This window comes from Cricetulus griseus (assembly GCF_003668045.3).
Source record: "Cricetulus griseus strain 17A/GY chromosome 1 unlocalized genomic scaffold, alternate assembly CriGri-PICRH-1.0 chr1_0, whole genome shotgun sequence".
NCBI classification, from domain to species: domain Eukaryota; kingdom Metazoa; phylum Chordata; class Mammalia; order Rodentia; family Cricetidae; genus Cricetulus; species Cricetulus griseus.
Window position 1 is genome coordinate 194,039,973 of NW_023276806.1, and position 14,074 is coordinate 194,054,046.

At 40.4% G+C, this 14,074-nt stretch overlaps 1 protein-coding gene across 1 annotated transcript in view; it reads right to left on the minus strand.

Moving 5' to 3' along the window:
• Exoc4 (exocyst complex component 4) overlaps positions 1-14,074 on the minus strand; it is a 691,582-nt gene that overhangs the window by 40,888 nt on the left and 636,620 nt on the right. Inside the window, exon 17 of the mRNA XM_027391411.2 lies at positions 13,672-13,831. Within this exon, the coding sequence (XP_027247212.1) occupies positions 13,672-13,831 (160 nt within the window). The remainder of the gene's footprint in view (positions 1-13,671; positions 13,832-14,074) is intronic.

A 14,074-nucleotide genomic window follows, 5' to 3' on the forward strand; every position in this document is an offset into this window, starting at 1 on the left:
TGTCCTCCTAATTACCAGAAAAAAAAAAAAAAAAGAATTTTGGCTAGATATTCTTTCTCACCATCATAAAATTGTAAAATCTAAGTCAAGCCATTGTTGTTGGAGGCTTTTAATCAACTCCAAAGTTCCAGGAACACACTCTGTCTGAATTTCTGTACACAGAATCAGAAGATAAGAATGTGACTACCTTACAGGTGAAGGGACCAGCTTCCCTTTTGGCAGCCATAATGGCCGAACACGTGCTTCTATGACCTTGTCCTAGAAACCAGAAAGTCAGATGCCTACCTCGTGACAAGGAAACAATCAGAAGTTAGTCACTAGAAAGTCAGATGCCTGTCTCGTGACAAGGAACCAATCAGAAGTTAGCTGGTGGCGCTATGCTTTACGGCTCTGGGTGTGCTTTACAGACAAGTGCACAGCAATGACGCAGAGAGCATAGCAACCACCCTGGGAGGGCCTATGGGCCATAACAACCAGTTGACCAATCAACACAGGGTAAACCCTCCAAGCCTGGAGGCACACCAATCATGAGCCTGTGCGTACCCCTAGACACTCCCCTTACGCTGCCCTATAAGATCTGTGCGCAGCAGCTTCAAGCCATCTTTTCTAGCAGTCCGCCATGGTGGGTGGGTGAAAGACCCGAGCTAACATGGGGTTAGCTCGTTAAACTACAATAAAGCCTCATGCAATTTGCATCAAGCTTCCGCCTCCATTCTGTGATTGGGGTGGCCGCAGTCCTGGGCTAAGATTCTGGAAGCCTCAGCTTTCCGAGGGTCTTACACAGGCTAGTTTTAAGGATGGTTTAACTTAATCCAGATCAGCATGTTTAGTCATCTTGACTTTCTTTGCCTGTAGTAGTGGAGGGAGAGGAAGGGAGAAGGAGAGGAGAACATGATCAAGCCTTAAACAAGAACCAGAGGGTGGGCTTTGATAGCAGGATACTGTACGGATTTAATAAGATGTGAGGTCAGGTCAGTATTTCTCCTGACCTGGAGAAATTGTCCAGGAACTGCCCGCATGCCGATCTCCTGGGCAACTCTCAAGCTGCATATATATGCCTAGGTCAACTTTCAACCATGGACTTAGAATTTTCTGAGACAGAGTCAAAAGACTTCTCATGTAAAACAGTACCCTCTCTTGCCTTTGGGAGCTACTTATTGTGGGGGACCAAATATTGGGCCCCAGGTTCTGGCTGTTAGCAGCGGTGGTGCCATGAAACTCCGGCCCACTATTGTATTGTTAATTAACACCAGGCTGTAACTGTTTACCTGGCCTGTGTGTAATATGCCTCTTTTTTGCATCTGTATGTGCCTAAGCATCTGAATAGGCCTTCACCTGGGCGGAGGTGCTGGTGGTATGGGAGTAACATAGGGCACAGAAGGTTAGGAGCTGAGCAAGTAGGCGAGCAGAGAGAGAGAGAACAAAGGAGAAATGGCTGCCTCATAGTGTTAGCAGGATGTTAAGGGACACCAAAAAAGATGGCTAATAAACAAATAGCTCTAATTCCAAAACATGGAACTGAGAGCTCTCTAAAGATGACAAGATGCCTGTGTTTGGTCTTTATCGTCGTTGTGTTCCTAGAAGCTTCCAAGTTCACACCCCCCCACTCAGGTAGAACCTCATGGCTGTCATGGGTTAAAGTGGAGACAGGCCAGGCCACAACAACTTATAAGCAGAAGTACAGGTGTATGCATTTGGGAGCAAAGCTAGAAGTTGTCAGGAAAATGGATGACCAAGTGTCATCTAATTTGTGCTATGGCTCGGAGGCATGGTCTAGGGCAGTAAGCAAGTGCTACTCCATGACAGGCTTTTGGGAAGACTATATAGGAAGTGTTATATATATAGGAAGGTAGAGCAAAACTAACCCTATAACATAGGCCAGGGTAGGAAGAATCTGCAGCACTCTCTTTAAACTGTTAAGTAAAGCTATTTAAAATTATCATTATAATTTCTAACTTAGCTTGATACAAATAGCTCTCATCCCTTACCAAACCATTTCTTTTTGTAGCAGATAAAAACCATTATCAAGCCATAACTGGTCAAAATGCAAAGTACAGATGACAGTGGGGTGCCCAGCCCTAGCTGACAGATCTACACTACAAGGCTCAGGAAACATCATGGAAGAGGGGGCAGAAAGATGTACAGGTCAGAACACTAGGATGTCTGCTGGGAGGCTGTCTTCTCTGAAGAACAGGAAAACTGCACCCTTAATACATCTACAATATGGAGCCTAAATAAGACCTGGACACCATGTGATGTGGATGGGGGAGCTATCACAATGACCCTACTTCTAGATGGAAGAGCTAGAGGCAATTATGACTGCGGCGTGGGGGGGGAATTAGCCTTCCCCAGGGATCAGCATCTGGGTTTCTAACACCAAGTAGTCAGCTCTAAAAATATATACCTATGGGCAAATGGACTCAAATGGACTCAGATGGCTGCATTTATACACCTATCTCTATGTATGTATGTATGTATGTATGTATGTATGTATGTATGTATAACAGGAATATTAATGAAAAATTATCTAGTCAGCAGAACTCTATAGAAATGAGTGGGGGAAATCATAACTAAAAAAACGAAGGAAAAGAGTATACTTGCATGTTAATAGTCTAATTGAAAAATGATGCTACATAAAACAGAGACCCAATGTTTACCAAAATGTAGCCTTAACTTCACATGGGTAAGAACATATTGAAGTCCAGTGACCTAAGTGTTATCCTATATCTATTACTACAGGAACTGGGAATTTACTTAACCTCTTAAATGTTTCCCTTTATATCTACAAGATGTGATAAAAACAGCTACACACACAATCTCAAAAGGCCAACATGGAGAAAGATTTACTACCGTGCAATACCAAGCTCAGCTATATATCAGCAATAATAATAAGCGTCCTCACTTTACCACAATGGCGGATCTTTATTATCATATACAAAACTAACAAATTCAGCCTTGAAGATAATTTATACCAAATCCATCTGCCTTTTAGGAGCTGCCCTTGTTTTAGAGAAAACAGTTTATTCTCACAGATCTGTAAGGCTAGGTATAAAAATTATTTCTTGGCAATCTATTTGCATTTATTGTTGGATGCTATCTGAAACAATTGTAAATTCATGCATACTAAAATATTTTCAAACCCAGAACATGTTTATCAACACTTTCAATTTATGTGAGCCTATTATAAAGAAGAGAAAATAAATTACATAACAAACTGCAAACACAATCCTGGTGACTAGTCACAAGAACTTTATGGTTATGTGAGGAGGGAGATTTTGCTAATAAAAAATGAGGGTATTAAAATATAGGAAAAAGTGAAAATTGAGTACATAAAACATTAATCTCAGAACACAGAAAACCAGAAAAAGCTAGATTACAAAGAAAAAGAATAATATGGGCAAACACATGATGGAAGACTTGAGGGCAAAACTGTTGGGTTCACCACAGCTATGAGTCTTCCTTTCAACATCTGGGTTTGGCCTTTCCAGATCAGAAAGGGATGGAAAGCAGAGAGGGAGGCAGAGGGGCAGAGGGGCAGAGGGTGTCGGCATTTAGTCTAGAGAACAACCTTGGGCAGGGTCATCCAATCTCTTTTTGAGAAAAAATGGAACTTATAAGTAAGTGAGGCTGGACTTAGCCTCAGGAATCTGTCTCCACCTCCTCAATGCTAGGACTGCAAGTGTGGGCCACCATACCAGGCTATTTTTATATGTATTCTGGGGACTGAACTTAGGTCCTACACCCTAAATCACTTTACTGAATGAGCTGTCTCCTTGGTCTGAGACAGCTTCTGAATTTCAAGCATGTGCATTTCAATACTACATCTACATTCAGAAAAGAAGGGTCAGCTTCCAGTTTTTTTTTTTTTAGTAAGAATTCTATTAGAGTTAATAAACTATCATAGAACAGTATAACTCCACCCTTTCCTGGCAGAAACATGGCCTCACTGGGAGGGCTAATTTAGTTTCTTAAGCACAGAGACTACAGAGGCACTGACAGATATATAAATAGCATAATCTGATGAGATTTTGGACAAGTCACTTCTATTCCTTGAGATCTTCACTGAATAATAACAACATCTGCCATCTATGCTCATCTCTGAGCAATGCCAGTTCCAGAAAGTAAGCTACAATGGAAAGACTGTCACTGTCTGCCAGTATTCTTAAGGAACCCCAAGTTACAAACTGACTATAGGTTATCATGACAAGAGCTGATGATTGAAGAAATCTTATTTAATCAAGGCCTTCACACAAGAGGCATGTCTGTGAGAACTCAAACTTTAATTACAGACAGGCATTTTTCTGGGAAGTTTATGAGTACTCACTGTTCTCAGGTGCTCTGTGGAGGATATGCAGGCTGGCGAAGCATGCTTACCTGCATTCAAAAAGCCCTAATTAAAGCATTAATTAGAGTCCAATTAGTTGCTTCAATGTATGGAATCTACCTTAATTCTAATACACTTAGAGAGGCAAGGCCAGAAGAGAGTAATATAGGGGGGGGGGGGCTTTGGGTGGGGTGGGGTGTGGCCAAAAGTCAAAGGTTAAATTCAAGAAAAGTAACATTATTTAAATAAACATAAAGAGGATCCTTAGGAAAACACTCTCAGATATCAAATGATACACATTTTGTTTTATTATTGAATTTTATTAATAGGTAACTTTCTTTATACCAGGCAGTAAAAGCTATAAAACTCATCACTTACCAGCTTTTCCTGGCTGCTACGAGTCAGGGATAGCTTTTTATCACCACTGAATTAAAGCAATTTCTCAGAACTTTTAGAGGTCATTATTATTATAAAAGAATTTCTGGCAGAAGACTAGCCTCGTCTTTTGACCACAAATCCAAATGGCTAATAGCCAAATGGAGCACTAAAATGAGGTTTGCAAGAGGCTGGAGTCGGGAGGGAAGATATGACTGTGGGTAGGATAAACATGGTTAAAAAATGACTGGTGAAAAGGATGCAGGGAATATTTTCTGTCTTTCTTAGAAAGAAAATTTCTCTGCTGCCAAAATAAAGAAAGCAGAGTCTGCAAGGGGAAGCAGTCCCCGGTTTCAGCACTGTCACTGAAGTCTGTCCTGATGGCTGTGGGTGTTTCCAGTAGGTGGCAGCATGTCATTGCTAATTCTCTAGCAAGCTATGCCCTGGTCACTCTAGATAGGAAAACTTAACAATCTTCTTGCAAAAACCCACAATAACGTCCCTCTGTAACAAGCCTGTAGAAAATACACATACATAACAGCCCCCCACTCAACAGCCTCAGGAGGAACTCAATATTCTCAGCCATGCCAGAGATCAAAGGTCAAGGACAAAGCAAGGGTTCCACTTAGCATGTTTGGTTTCTGAGCTGGCCTCCTAACTCACTCTGTTCCTTCGAGAAAGATTCTGGGTAGGACTTCACAGGGGATGTGGAGGACTTAAAAAAAGAAATTCCACTTGCCTTCATTGGGGGAGAGGAGGCTGTGCTCAGTGAGGGGAAGTAGCACTTCTATGCAGGCGGTAGCAAGGCTGTGTGCTTTGATGGTTTTTTTTTGCATCACCTTTTTCCTTCCCATCCCCTTTACTGTCAGGTCTTCCTCAGGTGACTGTTCTCTATGAGCTTTGGACAGCTCCATGGGGATGCTTCCCCAGATCTATCTGATAAACTCCTAGTGTGTCTGGGAAATTTCTGCTCTACAGTCCCACAGGCATCCTACACTCATGCTGGCACTAATGAGCCTTCCCATATCAAGCCCAGTCCTCCCATTGTGCCTTATTTTACTTGCTGATGCTGTGCCCATCTCAGAGTCTCCAGGGTCACGCTTGAAACCCTGTTCTCTGCCTTCACCATTCAACCATCCCTTAAGTCCAGCTAAGTTTGTTTAACTCCTTCACACTTCCCATATCTGTTTTCATTCCAGCCAGTTCCAAGCCCATACATCACCTATACTCCACACCTTCAGCAATCACTTTCCAATTGAGGACAATTATCTACTGGAGGTTCTGGGGTGAGGCCTTGCCTATGGAAGTCCCATTCTACTGGGGTAGACAAGGCATGGATAAGCAGATATAAAATATGTTAGGCTTATAATAAAAATAAATTAGGGCAAGGGAAATGAAGGGGGGTATGTTTTGAGTTGTAGGCAAGAAAGTGGAATCCATAGTTTACCCAAAGGCAATCTTACACCCCCTAGGCCTCATTTTTCACTGTTTCTCACTTTCTGCTTGAATGGCTCTTTCCCCAACTCTGGATAATTCCACTAAGTATTAAAATTAAGCATCACTTCCTTATAAATTCCTCCCTGATTGTTCACCTCCTCTTAGGATGATCAGGGAAAGCAAAAATGCATAGGATATTTATTTGATGAAGTTCTCTACTAATGTGAGTATTAAGTCTGAGTTACTCATTTTCTATGTCAATTCATTTGGGACTTTTAAAGCTTTAAAGCTCAACATTAAAATAAAAAGTATTGCAATATAATTCAGCTACTATACAACTTCCATATTTGAAGTACAGAGTTCAAGGCCATTTAATATACTCACAGGCTTGTACAACTGCCTGCAGAATCCATTTTAGAACATGGAAGTCATTCCCCAAAGAAACCCTGAATCCACATCTTCATTTCCTCACAACCTCCAAACGGTAAGTGATTGCTAGCTCTACAGATTTGCCCATTTGGACACTTCACATAGTCACACACAATGTAGCTATTCATGGCCAGCTTCTTTAACTTAGCCTCATGTATTATGTTTCTGTATTTCATCTCATTTTATGGCCAAAAGTATCTGCTTTATGAACTCACATTTCATTTTCCCATCAGTTAATTATGAATCGAATTACTATGAAATGTGGGTAGAAATGTATTTTTCATTTCTCTTGGGTAGAATTGTTGAGTCATATGATAAACCTTTTGAAGAAGGCATAAATCGTTTCTCAAAGCTACCTTTTATTTTCCCAGTAGCACACATGAGACTTCTAGTTTCTCTGTTCCTTGTCAACACTTGAAAAAGCATTTATCTTTACCACACACACACACACACACACACACACACATATATATAGATGGGTGTTTACTTGCATGTATGTCTGCATCTTGAGTGTACAGTGCCCATAGAGACCAGAAGAAGGCATTGGATTGCCTGGAACTGGAACTACAGATGGCTGTGGATGTTGGGAATTGAACCTGGATCCTCTGGAAGAGCAGCCAGTGCTCTTAATCAAAGAGCCAGCTCTTTTCAAGTCTTTCTTTTTCTTCTTTTTTTTAAACTGTTGCAAGCCTATGGGTATGAGTGGCATCTCACTGTGGTTTTGGTTTTCATTTCCCTAGTAACAAATGACACTGAACATCTTTTCATGCTCAACATACATCATCCACTTGTAGATCTTCATGGCATAAATGTCTTTGACAATTTAATAGACTATTATTTAAAATAGTTTTGAGTCACAAAAGTTGAGTAGTTAGTATAGAGTTCCCAAGTAACTTATATTCATTATTCCTACTAATAACATCTTATATTAGTATGGCACATTTATCACAACTAATGAACCAATATTAATGTATCATCATTAACTACAGCTTGACTTCAACCAGACTTACTTTGTTTTTTATTGCATGCTCTTTCTATTCTAGGATCCCAGGCAGGATAGGACAAATTTAACTGTCATGTCTCCTAGGCTCCTCATGGCTGAGATAGCTTCACCAACTTTTTTCTTTGTTTATTTTGTTTCTAATGACTTTGATGACAGAGGAGTGCTGGTCAGGTATTTTATGGCTATCCCATGATGTCTTTCTCATGATTTGAATGTGACACAGGCTTGGGAAAAGACCATATGTTATCAAAGCCACATATTGAGTACATGATTCATGCATGTTGATGTTGACCTTGATAAATGAGAGGCTGCCAATTTGACTTTTTCTATATTATAGTACAGACATTCTGGTTGCATTTTTGTTTGCTCTAATCACATCTAAGCTACAAAATAATAGAAACCTATTTTACTTGAGGCTGGCTCCTACTTGAGACAAACAACATAGGAAAGAAGAAGGAATACGAATTGAGGTTTTCAAGCCTCTGGCGAAATCAATCAGCAGCCAGATCCCTGACTGAGCTAATGTAACCCCAGGAACAACATCTGACTCAAAAGCATCTTCTTTCAACACCCGTCTGGACCCCAAGATCTCTTTCCTAAGTTACTTGCCTTCCTTAGTAGCTGCTTACTCAGTCTCTGCTGGCTCCCTTTCAGTACCCCAACATCTAAATGGCAAGGCCGTCACTGGGCCCAATTCTCAGACAACATCTTTTGTTTTCTACTTGTTCTCACAGCAAAATCTCATTTCTCACGTCTTCTTACGGCTTCAAACTCCATGTATACGCTGATGGTTCCCAAGCTCTTACCTCTAGGCCAGACTGCCTTATACTCTAGGTTTCTTACTCAAGCCTCTCCTCTTATGTCATTCAGATCTATAAGAGGTATATCAAACTGAATGCATCAAGCTCAAATTCTTGGTATCCCCCCATCCACCCAAAGTCAATTAGTCTGCTTCAGGACATTAAAAACTCATTTCTTTGAACTGCTCAGAAAATGGCACTGGTTCACCCTGTCAAGTGACTATAGCAGTCTAGCCTAAGCTAACCTCTTCTCATTTTCCCCAGGGCTGACTTGGTTTGGACCACCATGGTTTGCCTGGAGAATCACTGTGCTCTGCTTCAACTTCTTCTCCCAAGTCCTCTGATTTTCATCAGAGCAGACAGGAGGATTCATATTGTGGTACTCTTCTGCCTCCCACTCATGAGCAGTTTTCTACTTCCTTCTGAGGAAAAGTCAGTGATGTTACAAAGACCTTCAAGATCTCAGCTCCTTTAAATACATCTGTGATCTGACCTCTCCCTGTTTGTTCTAGCCATACCTTTCTACTGCTTTCCTAGTCAAGCATCTGCCCCCTCTGGGTCTTCATCCTCAGAGTCCCTTTCCTGCTATGGTCTGTCCCTTGACACACCGAAGGCATGTTCCCTTAGGACTTTCATGAATACTGAAATTATAACCAGGCACTCTCAATTTTCATTTCTAAGCTTAGGTTTTTTTAATCACAGATTATCTGAAAGAAACAGACGTATTTTGCATTTTACCTACTAGTTTGTACTTTGCTTTACAACAATGCAACTTCCTCCAGGGCAGGACCAAGAGAGGACATACTTCCAAAAAATATCAGTTCACTGAATAAAGGAATAATAACGTAAAGAAAGGGATTTTCCTCCATTTTAGAATTAGTTTCCTTGCCACTTCGTGAACCTCAGCTTTCGTTTCCTTATCTTTGTGAGGTTTAAATTAAGACATTTGTTTAAAAAATGCAAAATGGGAAGGGCAGGGGGAAGCAAGGAGCCATACATGTTTTTTTTTTTTTTTTTTTTTTTTCTTTTTTGGTTTTTTGAGACAGGGTTTTTCTGTGGCTTTGGAGCCTGTTCTGCAACTTGCTCTGTAGACCAGGCTGGCCTTGAACTCACAGAGCTCCTCCTGCCTCTGCCTCCAGCCATAAATCTTAGTGAGGAAAGCAAGAAGCAAAGCAGTACAGGAAATACAGAACAAAAGGCAGCATCACCAGGCTCAGCTGCTATGCCTTTAAAGCCAGCACTTAGATGTCAGTGAGTTCCAGGGCAGCCTGGTTTACACAGCATGTTCCAGGTCAGCCAGTGCTATATAGTGAGACCCTATCTCAACAAACAAACAAACAAACAAATAAACAAAAATACCCCAAAGAAACAAAAAAACTAAACAAAAAAATAACCAAACATAAACCAAAACAAAACAAATAAATACCACAGTTAAACCCAAACCAAATCCAAACAAATTTCTACCCTTAACAGAAGGAAGACCTGAGAAAGAGAAGAGGACCTGGGATATTCTTTTTGAATAAGGGCTTCACCTCATCTACAAAGACTGCTAGATAATGCTATTATGGTATTGTTACACTTTTGCTGTACTCTCTATCTTCCTACCACATGGAATCCAAGGCAGCTTTGGGTACTTATTTCTGTAAATGAACATGGCAGCTAAAGTTTAGATGAGCCGTGATGGATGGAAACACACACACACACACACACACACACACACACACACACACACACTTACTTAGAGGCCAAAAACTTTCCAGTTAATCTGCTATGATTTTCTTGGGCAGAAGATCTTTTGGATTCCCAAAATTAACAGTGGGATAAAGAGTCAAAACTGTAGCAGTAATTCTCTTTGGTTTTAAACTACAGCAAAATTTAAGTGATCATCACCATGGAGGACAGAGCTCTCAGTAATCCTGGTAGTGTCCAGGATGTCTTGAGTCTCTGCTCAGCTAATCTTCCCTAGCAGAGATTAAGTGCAGTGTGCATACAGAGATAGACAGCTGTGCCCCAGGCAGGAGAATCAACAGAAGTGGATTCATTCCACACCCTTAATTTTTCAGTACAGAAAGATGGCATATTTGTGACTGGCCAGGAAGGCAGAGGCAGTAAAAAACCACACGTGGCTTGTGCTACTTCTTGTCAAGTTGGTTTCCTGACACATGGTGACTGGTGATTAATTACTTGTTAGAAGATAACATTTCTATAGAGAGTCACTGGAAATACAGATGCCTTTGGTCATGCTTGATTAGATACTGCTTGAGCATTGCCGAGGCACATTGATGCGGTCTGTTAATTCTGGCTGCTTTGGTATTTATTTTACACAGCCTCAAATTTGGTAGAATTGAATGAGCCCATTTCAGAAAATCAACCCCTACCTCAAAAAGGAGGGGAAAGATAAGGCTATAAAATATGTCCACATGAGAACAAGAGCAAAAAATTAACAAAGAGACCATGGACTGGCAGGGCTACATTACTACTTTTGGTAATATCTTCTGCTTTATAAAACTGAGAGACACTCTTGTTCCTTATGAGTGGATAGGAAGTTGGCTGTATTTGCTGATTAAAACGTTCAGGGCAGAGACCCTAACTGGTCATCTTACAAACTCTTCATTAGCCTTGATTTGACATCTACTTACTTTCCCACCACACCTAGTGATCATTTACTCTGTTCCAAGCATTGAGGAAACAGTGTGAAACTTCCCACTGAGTAAGGAGAGGAGGTCTCTGAACCATCTGGAGCCCAGAATCCATGCTGTATGTTCACACCAGCCTGCAGAATCCATTACAGAATATGGGTAACCTGAGACACACCGGTCCCTGGTGATCATGCTCACCTTTTACCTACTCCTTGGACATAATTCAGAAATGCAACTGTGAGATGAGAACTGTGTTACCATTCAATTATATCCTGCAGAAACCCTTCACTGCAACCTGGCCCACTGAAGCCAATCTCAGTGCTAACCTGTCAGGGTTTCATGATGCAGACGCTGTTTTTTCAGTATGTGTTTGGGCCCCATACTGTTTGCCAAGAATGGTGTTAATTTACTTATTTCTGCTAAATAAAAAAAATCATTTAAAAAAGGATGATTGAATTTAGGAATTATATTCCTCAGAGAATTAGTAATGGCTCTTTGTATCCCTCAGGCCTCCATGTTCTTAACTTCCCCTTGTCAATGTTATTATGGATAGACTAATTCAATAATGAGATCATTTCCCCTAAGAGCGGCCAAATAAATGCAGCATTCAGTCACACCTGGTTTCTGTAATCTGAACAAGGAAGGCTTTCCACCAAATTTATCCTAAAACATGGAATTTAATAACACATGCACGCACGCGCACACACACACACACACACACACACACACACACACACACACACACACACTTAACTGCAAATAGTAGGAAAAATATAGGAGAAGAGAGAGGCAGAGAAGCAAATGGGTAGCAACACAACAAATACATTAGAGAAGAAAAGTTAAAAAGAAATCTATGTGAGTCACTTTCAAAGCAAAGATCCCCCAGTACAAATGTCTTTATTACTGTCAAAGTCATATGGTACTGTATAATTCTCTTAAATACTCAAAAACTGCTTCAATTTTTCCTGAACTTCTAGAGAAATCTAAAATTCAAATGGAAAGAAAGAGAAGTAACAAATAATAGAAACATTCTAGATTATTAAAAACAAACATTTTCCTAGCTAAAAAGGCTTTGAAAATGAAGTTTATGAATTATTTGACCTAACTGTAAGTAACAGCATGGCGGGCGGATGGGGAGTTGCTAGTGTACTGTCACCCACATTCTACAAAACAGTTTGAACTGTTGGGGAAACACCAAAGGTTGGATTATTTAATATACAATGTGGCAAGCAAATGAAGTAAAAATAAAGTTAACCCTATCATTTGAAAAAGTGTCGTAAAAGGGAACATTAAGAACTGGGACAGGCAAACCTTGAGAAGAGAAATGGTAATGACCCCTTTCCCAGTGGGAAGGAGATTGGACAGGTTTCAACTGGCTCAAAGGAGAAGCAGTGTCAGAACAGACGCACATGTAAAGCTAACTTCGGCACTTGTTTAACTAGAGAAACAAAATGCAAAAATGCTGACATCCAAAGTGATTAGAAAACAAATTCCCATTAGTGTATAGCCATGGATTTGCTCACTTACTGAAAGTAATATTTTCTAGAAGCATTAGTATTATTATTAGATTATTATTGATATGGGAAAATGCAATGAATACATTTAAAGTTACATTAACATAGTTACAATTTTTCAAAAGAGAAATCTTATGCATGTGTATGTGTGAAAGTCACATACTTTTATACTGTGTACACTCAATGCACATGTGCTCAAAGCTAGGAGGGGTAGACCAGATATCACTGTCTCTAGGCCAAAGGTTTATCAATTTACATATCTTGTGAAATGTGCATATACTACTCTTTTACTCAGAAAAAAAAAGTCACGAATGCTTAATAGCATGAAAAACTCAAATTTGAGGCTGGTGAGACAGCTCAACAGGTAAAGATAACTTATCACCGAGACTGACGACCCGATTTCAATCCTAGAACCACATGGTGCAAGGAGAGAATCACCAGGTGTCCTCTGCTAGATCTTCACACGCACTCTATGGCACACACTCCCCTGCCCTGTGCTCCGCCCCACCTCTGTCAGGAAATAAACGTGACAAATGTTTAAAAACAGAGTTTAGGTTAAGCAGTGGGAAAACTACTGTCTAGAGGGATGTTAAACTTTGAATAGAGTTTTGTAGAATTACTATCTCTGTCACTAAAGAGTATTACCTTCTTTTCTTCTTTTCGCGTGCACGTGTGTGTGTGTGTGTGTGTGTGTGTGTGTGTGTGTGTGTGTATGATAGGAATGCATGTGCGTATGTCTGTGTAAATGGATGCGTATGCGCTTACATGTGGAGGTCTGAGGTTTGTGTCAGACAGCTTTCTGTCATTCTTCTACCTTATTCATGGACCAAACCCAGGTCTTGGTCTGGGGAATCTTAGTCTCTTCATTCCTAGGCTGGAATCACAGGGGGACTGCCATACCCACTCACATGACATATACTTGAATTTTGAGGATTTGAACTCTGGTCCTCTTGCTTGCACAAATACTTTAACTGCTGAACTATTTCTCTAGGCACCTTTCTTTCTATTCCTTTCTTTCTTTCTTTCTTTCTTTCTTTCTTTCTTTCTTTCTTTCTAAAATAAGGGCTTTTTGTTTGTTTTTTAGCAAGGAGCAGCTCATTACAGGCAATGAGCTTCAGTGTAAGAAACCTAGCCCAATATTCCCTTATACCTTGCAAAGTCCAAGTCTGCCTCCCGTGACATAGTGATGTTGGTCAAATTCTGCTGAAGCACAAAAATGTTCCTACACATTTTCTTGATGCCAGATTCACTGATGCGTCGGAAGTACTGGGCCCCATTAATGAGGATGCAGGAGATGAGGTGTCCCAAACCTGAGGGGTCAGCACAGCAAGGAGACAGGAAAAATGTATTAGTGGCATCTGGCTTAAACTCATACATAGGGCTGTTCTTTTTTATCCTCCATAGGGTTAGACAACTCAAGAAAACATATACCCCAGTTGCAACAGCTAGTCTTATTATAATAATCTTATAATATTTCTATACTGTTTTAGTAGTTGCAAATGGGAAACTTAATATAGTCAGGTAAATCTAGTATATTCTCAACCAGGCACCTC